Genomic DNA, 11,037 nt, shown 5'->3' on the forward strand with positions numbered 1-11,037 from the left:
AGGATTGTGTGCTAATTTTATCTGAAACTAGAAATGAAGAATATAGAATGTGTTTGTATTCAAGAATAACAATGAAGATATTTCAACCTGACAATATGCTTAAAAAAAACATTAAAATATGATTGAATTGCTTTTTCATACTGAATTACACAGGGGGAAAAACGAATAGAAAAGAACAGAACAGAATAGATTAGAATAGAATTTATTGCTATACATGGCATACCTGTATCTTGTGTAAAGACTATACAATATATTACTGAACAAGGCACAGTAATAAACCATAAACAGTACAGTATACACTGTAAAAAGTGAACGGTTGGATCAACTTTAAAAAATTACTTCAATTGGTAACACCTAAAGAATTTAGGTTTTCTCAACTTAAATTATCACGTTTTACCAATTGATGTCATTTTTTTAAGTTGATCCAACTGTTCACTTTTTACAGTGTATAAAACCGTATACAAAATGTGATATAGTATATTTGAGGAGGTCATGGGAGGTAAAGAATGATAAATTGATGTTTTTTATTTGACAGTGTGTTATGTAAACGTAGATTATACAGCGCGGTGACAAAAAACTCGACAGATGTAGGAAAGAAGCTGTCCTTTAATCTGGATGTTTTGGTTGATCCTAGTAATCATTTCATCCCATGTGATGGTGTGTGGATGCACAGATTCCACAAGACTACTGGGAGATCTCTGTGATTTTTTTCTGTGAAAAACTAAGTGGTGCTGACTGACTTCAAATTTTCTCAATTTTCAATTTTCTCTGAGGAAGAACAGTCTTTGATGAGCTTTTCTGTCCGTGTTGAATTGCTGTTTTAAAATACTGCTGATGCTGGTTTTCATACATTTGAATGAGTGTTATGGAAATTGATGGTTTGTTGATGGCTGTCATCCTGTGTCTTAAAAACAGATTTTTTAGATTCTATGGGTTGCCATGTGTAAAAGGTTGTAAATGTTATATTGGCATTACGTGTGGTTATGACATACGTGGTTGCCAGCAACACAACTAAACAATGTACTTGTGAAATGTGGGAAGAGTGCATTGATCTTTGTACAAAGAGGTCCGCTTGGCTAAGCCACATTGTATGATACTGGGTGCGGTTTAGCCTTTTGACTATCTTGAACGCTTAAGTCATGGATCTTATGTGGCATATTGGTTATTATTGGCTCATCCTGGTCAAATTCTGACGCACTCTTATGCTGTATCGGTGCTGTATCATCAGTTTTTTTCTTGATTGATAAAATGTATAGAGAATGAGTCTTGGTGTGTAATTGCTATGGCTTTTCTCTGTTCCCCAACATTACGGGCACTGATATGTGTTATCTTTCTGAGAAAATCTTTACAGCAAGCATTTATAAGTTATCTTATGTAAAAAGCATGAGATTGTTTCTTTCATATGGAAACACTTACCATCATGGAAAGGAACAGAAATGTTATTAATATCGTTCTGACGTTTTAGGTGTTGATTCAAGGTCATCAGTTCAAAGAATAGAATAGAATAGAATGAGGCATTTATATAGCGCTTATGTACTACTGTACACCCAAAGCGCTTTACAATCAAATCAGGGGGTCTCTCCTCATCCACCACCAGTAGCATCCACTTGGATGATGCGATTGCAGCCACAGTACAACGTGCGCTCACCACACACCAGCTATAGGTGGAGAGAGGAGAGAGAGTGATAAAGCCAATTCAATGGAAGGGTATTATTAGGAGGCCATGATTGTTAAGGGCCAATGGGTGGAATGTGGCCAGGACACCGGGGTTACACCCCTATTCTCTACGAGAAGCAGTGTTGCCAGATTGGAAATGTCCAAGTATCGTACCAGAAGCTCAAAATTATCGTATTTGGAAGAAAATTATCGTACACGAGTCAAACCTGTACAGAATACAGCTATTTATTGTCAAACAACTTTTTGAAACGACATGAAAATGACAAAAAATCTCATATGTTTATCGTACATTTGGCAACACTGACGAGAAGTGCCATGGGATTTTTAATGACCACAAAGAGTAAGGACCTCGGTTTTACGTCTCATCCGAAGGACGGTGCTCTTTGACAGTATAGTGCCCCCGTCACTACACTGGGGTGTTAGGACCCACACAGACCACAGGGTGAGCCCCCTCTGCTGGCCTCACTAACACCTCTACCAGCAGCAATCTGGTTTTTCCCAGGAGGTCTCCCATCCAGGTACTGACCAGGCTCAACCCCACTTAGCTTCAGAAGATTCCATACAGAGTAAATTGATTATAGTAAACTGGAAGTAGCCTCAAATGTAACTTAATTTCTTATGTGTGGATTATGACATTATTCTGTGGAATACCTCCACCTACTGGACGTTGGCTGAAACATCCATGCATGTAACTTTTTAATGTTCCACACTGCAGTAGGCTACTAATTCTGTGTAGAAAACCCAGAGAGAAAAAAACCTATAGGCTATCTACTTGCAATAATTATATAGCAGCCTTTACTTCTTGCAAAAGCAAAAACACTTTCCGCAATCAACTTTTATTTCACAAAAACTGTAACAATGTATTGTAACTCGTTCTTAAATAGCCTAATATTATTTCACGCATTAACTAATGGGTCCATATTGTAAAGTGTTACCGACTAAAAGCTATAATAAATGTGTACATTCAAATCTCAACACGTTCCTGCACAATTTCTGTCATTTTGTAAAAGCTGCAAGACAACTGTCTGTTTTAAAGTTGCATGGTCATAAAAGACACATTACAGCTTAATTAAATTAAATAGGATAGCCTAATAAGGGTAAATCCACTCTTCTCAAGAAGAAATTAAGATGCTAAGTGGGTTTTACTAGTCGACGCAGTAAAAAGGTGGATAAAAGCCAAAAGTCTCCTAAGTTTCGACCTCATCAGTCAGTAAGACAGATCTCTTTCGGGTCAGTGAAGCCCTGGACTCACCAAGTTTCCATGACGTGCGCTCGTAATTTTTAGACGTCCCTGTCTGAGAAATTTTAATCGTTTATAGAAACTGTTTAATTAAATCAGACAGTTGTTTATTACAATGAGTAGTTGTTGTATTAAAACAATCATGCTTATTGATTGATAAATTGCACCCAAAAAAGTAATGGGGGAGGGCATCTGGCAACCAAAACTATCATGTGATGTCTGTTTGATAAAACGGGAAAGTAGGCCAGCCCTCAATAGCCTGTAAGTGTTTGCTGGAGGTCCGATGAAGCCGCGTTTGTCCCCTGGCCCTAGGGATCTATTCACGGTACGATTTATTGCGTAAATTAATTAACTCCAAATACAAACGATTATTTTTTTATGAACGATGTGAAAATAGTTAATCAAAAAAAAAAAAAAAAAAAAGACATTAACATCGGCTTGCAATTTGGTTAGTAAAGGCTAGTTTAAGCTAGGTTATGTTACGTTTTACTTTGCGCGGGGCCTTTGCAATTTTAATAAAGTAATTTTAATTCATTTCTTTAGGTAGTTACAATATAAAAATAGGGTTAGTTTTCAACAACAAAGGAGGAAGTTATGGAGTTAAGTTCCGGCGCTGCGATGGCCGAGTGGTTAAGGCGTTGGACTTGAAATCCAATGGGGTCTCCCCGCGCAGGTTCGAACCCTGCTCGCAGCGGAAAATTTATATTTTTGAGGAAGTGAAAATTGCAGTCACATGTCAGAAAAGTGTGTGAAGTATGTATTTTAAAAAGAAAACGCTGAATCCAACAAGAAACGACACATGATAGTAACTATATCAATGTAAATGTGTGGACTGGTGGAAAACTGAAAATAACTATTGCAGGCGGGGCAAGTTACAAACTTATCAAGCACACTGCATTTAATATTTAAACTTTTGAACATCATAAATTTAAATTAAAACTATGACGTAGATACATTTAAAATACAGACACACATACAGATATCTTTAATTAATATCTAAGTTTTTAAAGTTTTAAGTCAATTTGTAATGAAAATGTGACATCACGAAGGGTTAATTTGATTGACGGGGTAGCTGGACAGATTCCAACACGTCTTCGATATAATTAGACGAGCATTTCACATTCGCTTTGACAGACTGACCGACCCCAAGTAAACAGATCATCTAAATCATTGTGAACTGGACTGGACAGGTTTTCCATCTAGACTGGTTTCACTGAGGCATCTGCGTCTATTTTGTCAGGTGTCAACTTCATAGTTCATACCGGCATTTTGCATAACGATGGCCGGCTTTGGGAAGCTGCGCGTCGCTGTTATCGGGGCCGGTGGTGCGGGACTCTGCGCGGCCCGACATCTCCTCTCACGCCCGGACACTTTCGCGCCGCCTGTGGTATACGAGATCACCAAGAACATTGGAGGAACGTGGGTCTATGAGGAAAGAGTGGGGTGTTACGACAATGGCTTACCGATTCACAGCAGCATGTACAGGGACCTCAGGTGAATTCATCAGTGCCAGTGGTTATTCTTTTATAGTGCTTTGTAACTGATTAAAATATATTTATCACATTGCAGTGTATGGTTTGAAGACCCATAGTAAATTCAAATCAGTCAATCAGTATTGTAAGCAATCTTACTATGTCATGATAATGATTGTTTTTTTATTATTGAAATGTGATGTAAATCCACCATTTTTATTTCATTTTATTCTGTGATTTATGTCTTTCCTTTTAAGCTCTTCTTGAAGGATCACTAGCCTGTGATATATTTTAAGTGTATAAAGCTGTATTGTAGTTTTATAATGTGTTGCCATGTATTATTCTCACATGATAGAACCAATATTCCCAAAGAGGTGATGTCGTTCCCTGACTTTCCTTTCGCAAAGCATCTCCCCTCTTTTGTTCATCACACAGAGGTACGGAAGTACCTTGAGCAGTACTGTGATCATTTTCGCCTGTGGGACCACATAAAGGTACATTATGTGAAATAATACATTTAGTCCATTTCTTACATTTTCAAATATGCACACCTCTTTGTTCATGTTCAACATGTCAGGTCAATTCTTGCTCCTTGCATAGTTTGGCAGATAATCATTAATTAGTTTATGACCAGTCAATCCTGTCAGAAACCACATACCTTATCTTTACTGTACATTTATGATCAGTCTATAGAATTGTGGAAAACTACTAGAGATTTAACAGCCCCCTTTACAAAGGACTGAATGTTGGTGATTCATTCATTTGCTTGATAACCATCAGTCTTGATCTAAAAAAAAAAAAGTACTGACTGTTGTATTCCTCTCTTCCAACAAGTTTGGCACCTCAGTGGCCTCAGTGACCCCAGTAGATGTGAAGGGTGGGTGGAATGGGTTGGCTTGGAATGTCACCTCCAATGATGGCCTAGACCACAGCAAATCCACTACAGAGCGATTTGATGCTGTTATGGTGTGTAATGGGTAAGTGCACAGCCAAATGAGTGATCCATGGCTGCAAAACCTTCCTATGTGCAACATACTTCAATTGTATGCCTAGATCAATAAGGCCATTGGGTACAGTGGATTAAACAGTAACTAATGATGCAATGAAACCGTATTGCACTTTTACTGAGTAGATGTGAGATGTGGTTATGTAATCAGATGAGAAAATGATTACAAATTGAGTCTTACAAATTAAATTATGTGTGTCTATTTCAGACATTTCTATGACTCCTACATTCCTGCAATACCTGGACTGGAAAAATTCAAAGGTTTTCCATTCCTTACACTACATAATACGTTTTTACTTTTGCGAAGTGAACTCAATGCTCTTTCAAACCAAATGTGTGCCTAGCAACAAAACACCTTTGAAAATGTGCTTGGACTTGCAAATGCCTAAAGCGCCCTTAGCTGTTGCAACATGTTATCAGTTTATCAACATAGGGGATAAACTCTACTGAGAAATGCTTTAGATATAACCGTGGCTTTGGTTAGAGACTAGACCCAGTTTTGGTTAATCATTATATTACTTAACATTTATCTGTGCATTAATTGCATTAGAAATGGGAAGTTAAACCATTATGTTTCTAATGATGTTAAAAATGTAGTATTTGTTATCCAAATGTGCAATGAGCAGTCAAGGATGTATTGTACCATATTAAATAATAGAAATGCTATGTATGTCAATTTATTAATGTTTTTTTTTTTTTTTTTTTTTTTTTTAGCCTACACATAATGCATGCTTGCTTTAGGGCTGCAGTTTTAGTAATTGCTGTAATTGCTTAAAAACTGCACAATAAAAGTACTGTGCCTTGCACACCCAAATCATTCGTAGATGTGTAGGATGAAAGTACAATATAAACTAGAAAATGTATAAACCCACTACTCAAAATTGCATAATAACTCAAATAGTTTTTAATTAGCAACGTGTGCAAGTTGGGCGCGGGAATTAACTATTTAGTTTAGTTAATACAACTTTTCCAAAAACATTTTTTATTTTTCCATATGTTTCTTTTTTAGGGACGCTGATGCACAGTCATGATTACCGTAGTGCCGAACCTTTGGCGGGAAAGTCAGTGGTGCTGCTCGGAGCGGGTCTCTCTGGACTTGATATTGCCATGGAGCTCTCCAGTGTTAATGCTAAGGTCCTTCACAGTGTTAAATTGTTTAGATATTTGTAATGATGCATATTTGACTTAAGTCTGGAAAATACTACATGAATTTTGCACAGATTTTGCCCTGACTTGCAGTCTCGACAAGTCAACATTATTTGCTGAAAATCAGAGCCAGTCAGCACATTTTTTGAGCAGTCGGAATTTAAAGATTTCATTGAAAAGTGTAGTGTATGATGGGCACAGATTTTGATTCCATCCAGTTGGAGGATATCAAACATGTCTGATATTTTGATCTGGTTTTAGAACACATTTCATTTGTCATGTGCCTCCTAAAACTAGTTTGTTGTGTTCGGAACACAACTTGTTTTTGTGTTTTTATAGATGATTGTGTGTTTAATGCATACATCCAAAGATTTTTATCTGTAAATTCTTAGCATATTTACCTTTATTTACGCATTATTTACCTCCAGGTGATCCTGAGTCATGGACAGCGGCCTTTGACCTGCCCCCTTCCTCCAGGTGTCCAGCAGGCTCCTCCAGTAACCTCTGTACTAGATGATGGGTCTCTAGAGTTCAAGGACGGGGAGAGGGCCAAGCCAGAGGTGTTCCTGTTTTGTACAGGCTACAACTTCACCTTCCCATTCCTGGACGAGAAAGTGGGTGTAAAAGTGCAGGAGCACCTCGTCTGGCCTCTCTATAAGTTCCTAATACCTCCGGCCTACCCATCACTCTTTATAGTGGGCATCTGCAGAGCTATATGCCCCTTCCCACATTTCCATATTCAGGTTAGTTGCGAAGGATACTTTTTGTTTGAGGGAATATGTGTGACTGAGGTATTTCTGTTTAGCTTGAAACAATGAGCTCATTAAAGCACTTATGATTGTAATGATTAAAAATATAGAAATTTTGGCAGTGATGCATGTTGATTAAGAGTTGGCGTCATCTCCACAGGTGTTGGGTCATCGAAAATCTTTGTAAATGCTGTTCACAACATTTCAATCAAGACATAGTCATATGCTTTTGATCTGATATAACTGGAGTACACGGTTATGAGATGCATAATGAGAATTTTTGGCTAAAGAGATGTGTCTTTAATCTAGATTTTGAACTGGGAGGGTGAGTCTGAGTCCCGAACATTATCAGGAAGGCTATTCCAGAGTTTAGGAGCCAAATGCGTTTTTTGACCTTAAAGCGACACTGTGTAATTTTTTAAGTTGATTCTTAGCAAAAAACACTTTGTTCTTTCAAAATGATATGTGCTCATTAATGTGTAATTACTTCTACCAACTAATCAAGTATTCTCGTAAGCGTATGCATACGAGTGAGTCGTTCGAATGGCGGCAGCCATGTTGCGCCTCCATCTTGAAAATACATTAGCCAAAGAGGGACATACCTGGAAATTCAAGCTTCGCCTTTCGCGTTTTACACTCAGTGGCACCGTGACGAATGCGAGGGGGAGATTACTCGCGACTGCCGGCAGATTTGAAATAATACGGCCACCGTAGGAGTTAAAACGCCCTCGGAATGGGAAGGGGTAGAAAGTAATATTCAGTTGGTAGTCATAAACAATTTCACCGCTAGATGGGAGAAAATCCTACACAGTGTAGCTTTAAAGGGTTAGTTTACCCAAAAATGAAAATTATCCCATAATTTACTCACCCTCAAGCCATTCTATATGACTTTCTTCTTTCAGCCAACCACAATCGGAGTTATATTAAAAAAATATCCTGGCTCTTCCAAGCTTTATAATGGCAGTGAATGTTAAAATTTTAGTTTGAAGCCCAAAAAAGCACTTTCATCCATCATAAAAGAAATCAATACGGCTCCAGGGGATTAATAAAGGCCATCTGAAGCAAAGCAATGTAGAGGATGTAGACTCAGTATAAAGGGATGAAGTAACAGTACAGCCTTCCAGATGCAAATTGTATTTTAAGAGATTCTATGCACAGTAACAAGTAATACTTCAGTCTTATCTGAATTTAATAGAATAAAATTACTGGTCATTCAATATTTTATCTTTTACACACTCTGTCAACTTAGTTTAGAGATTTCATCGGTCGTGATGAAATATAACTTGAGCATCATCAGCATAACAGTAGATACTAATACCAAGGGACAGCATGTATACTGAAAATAGCAGAGGGCCTAAAACAGATCCTTGTGGCACTCCATAATACATTTACTGAAATTAACTTGGATAATTTCCTGTTTAAATAAACAAAATGGTAACCATCAGATACTATTAACAGGTACTATAAACCACCTTAATGCCTGCCCCTGAATACCAGTGTAATTTTGTAATCTATCTAAGAGTAGGTTGTGATCTACAGTGTCGAATGAAGCACTAAGTAAAACAGTAGTATTGAGATGCAGCCTTGGTCAGAAGCTAGAAGGAAGTCATTTGTAATTTTAACGAGCGCAGTTTCTGTGCTGTGATGGGGCCTGAATGCTGACTGAATTTTTTATTTTTTATTTTTTTATTTTTTTTTGCAATAAAGAGTACAATCGAGCAGACACAACTTTTCTAGTATTTTAGACATAAATGGAAGATTTGAAATTGGTCTGTAATTTGCCAATTCATTTGGATCTAGTTGTGGTTAGGGTAATAGTTCTACCTGGTTTAAAAGCCGAATGGCAAATAACCGTATGGCAAATGCCAGCAGTATGCAGTACGCACCTTATAAGAAAGTGATCAGTGACATCATCATTTTGCGGTAGAATATCTATATCAGTAAGTGAAGTTTTGCTTGACCCCAAGGGTTATCTACATTACTTAAGATGAACTAACAATGAAAAATACTTCAAAAACATTTATTAGTCTCATGTAATGTTCATTTCAACATTTACTAATACATTATTAAAATAAAAAGTTGTATCTTTTTAATGGACCTGAGCTAATGTGAACTATCAATGAACAGTTGTATTTTTATTAACTACATTACCAAAGATTAATAAATACAGTAACAAATGCATTGCTCTTTTTTAGTTAATTGTAGTTAAAGCAATAACTATTGGTAACTAATGAGACCTTATTGCAAAGTGTTACCAAGTTATTATAAAATTACAAAATACATCCTCTTTCTTGTTTCCTCACTTTTTCCCTCAGTCTCAGTTTGTCCTGTCAGTGTTGGATGGTTCTTTCCCCCTGCCTTCACGTGAGGATATGGAGAAAGATATTGAGTTGGACATTGCCGCCCGTCGTGCCCGTGGGATTGCCACCCGCCATATCCTTAAACTGGATTCTGAGCAGTGGGCCTATAATGACGAGCTCGCCCGCCTGGGGGGATTCCAACCCCTCCCAAGCTATTGGAGCAACCTGTACGAATCCAACAAGGTGTTCCGTGCCCGAGACATGCTCAATTACAAGACCTACAACTACACTGTCCTCGAAAACATGGACTGGAAGGTGCACGACTTGCATGGCCAGCAGCTGCAGAAGCCTCTGGCTGTTAAAAAACAAATGTAAGCTGTGATCGAAAAATATACCATCATTCAGGTGCTAATAGGCATATGCCACTGTAGCAAGTAAAATTAGGATATTAACAAATTATTCAATATTTTGACTTATGTTTATCAATTATTTAATAAAATATCTAACCATACTTTTATTTTTATGAGCCAAAATATCTTCAGTTTCTAATCTTGTTGTTTGTAATAAGCTGCTTTTAAAATAATAAACCATAAGTGAACTTAAACAATATGCATGTTAAAATAATCTGTGTCATCATAAAGCATGTAATCAAGACCAGAGATCCCCAACCCCAAGGAATGCTTATAGATGCACCCGAAAAATAAAGAATAAAATAAAATCATTCCAAACATGTATCGTATGACTTTTGTGATAGAAATATTTTATGTAATGGGTATTTTCTTCATTAAATGTACAGAGAAATGCAGACTAAGGATGTAAAGGGGATACTTGGAAAGATTTGATGCATGTTGTTTGGATTGTGATTAGTGAAACTGGGCTATATAAACAAAATTGAGTTAATGCTAAGCAAGAGGTGTTATGTTCCTGCAGTCATTTTGTGTCTGAAAACATTTCTTGATAAGGTTTGTATTGTGTGTGCCCTTTATGGAACATTAATGTCCTTTGTCAGTCACATGCATGGTTAAGTGATAAACTGCACTACTTGTGGTTATTTTTTAGAGATGTAACAGACGTTTTATACTTTTGCTACAATTGTGTGACCTGTGCTACAAAAGTATGTGCAAAAGACGTTAACGTACAGCCCTGTAAGGATATTTAGTTAAAAAGTAAACATTTCAGATTTGACGTTGTTTACGGGGCTTAATGATGTTCTAAGGCATAAAAGGTAGGGAAACACTGATCAAGACTTTTGTTGTAATTATCTCGTCTTATTAGAAAAAATGGTTTTCATTAGTCATGAATTGAAGAGTAATAGCACAACCCATTCAACTGTATTTTCAGAATAACATATTTTCATAATGTCAGATAGACAGTATTTGTTCCAAAAGCATAACCACAAGCACTGTAACCAATGGATGCCTAATTCTATTCTATAAAATGATCACAC

General features: G+C 37.1%; 1 protein-coding gene across 1 annotated transcript; it reads left to right on the forward strand.

The window, feature by feature from the left end:
- The first annotated feature begins 3,101 nt into the window (after positions 1 to 3,101).
- Positions 3,102 to 10,828, forward strand: LOC308681430 (uncharacterized protein). The gene is made up of 8 exons (XM_081350301.1): positions 3,102 to 3,242; positions 4,158 to 4,411; positions 4,745 to 4,883; positions 5,224 to 5,366; positions 5,604 to 5,656; positions 6,405 to 6,529; positions 6,970 to 7,284; positions 9,606 to 10,828. The coding sequence occupies exons 2-8, from the start codon at positions 4,197 to 4,199 to the stop codon at positions 9,963 to 9,965; spliced, it is 1,350 nt and encodes a 449-aa protein (XP_081206427.1). The 5' UTR covers positions 3,102 to 3,242; positions 4,158 to 4,196; the 3' UTR covers positions 9,966 to 10,828.
- The last annotated feature ends 209 nt before the right edge of the window (positions 10,829 to 11,037 follow it).

The sequence above is a fragment of the Scardinius erythrophthalmus genome (assembly GCF_964197995.2).
Source record: "Scardinius erythrophthalmus genome assembly, chromosome: 2".
Taxonomy (NCBI): Eukaryota; Metazoa; Chordata; class Actinopteri; order Cypriniformes; family Leuciscidae; genus Scardinius; species Scardinius erythrophthalmus.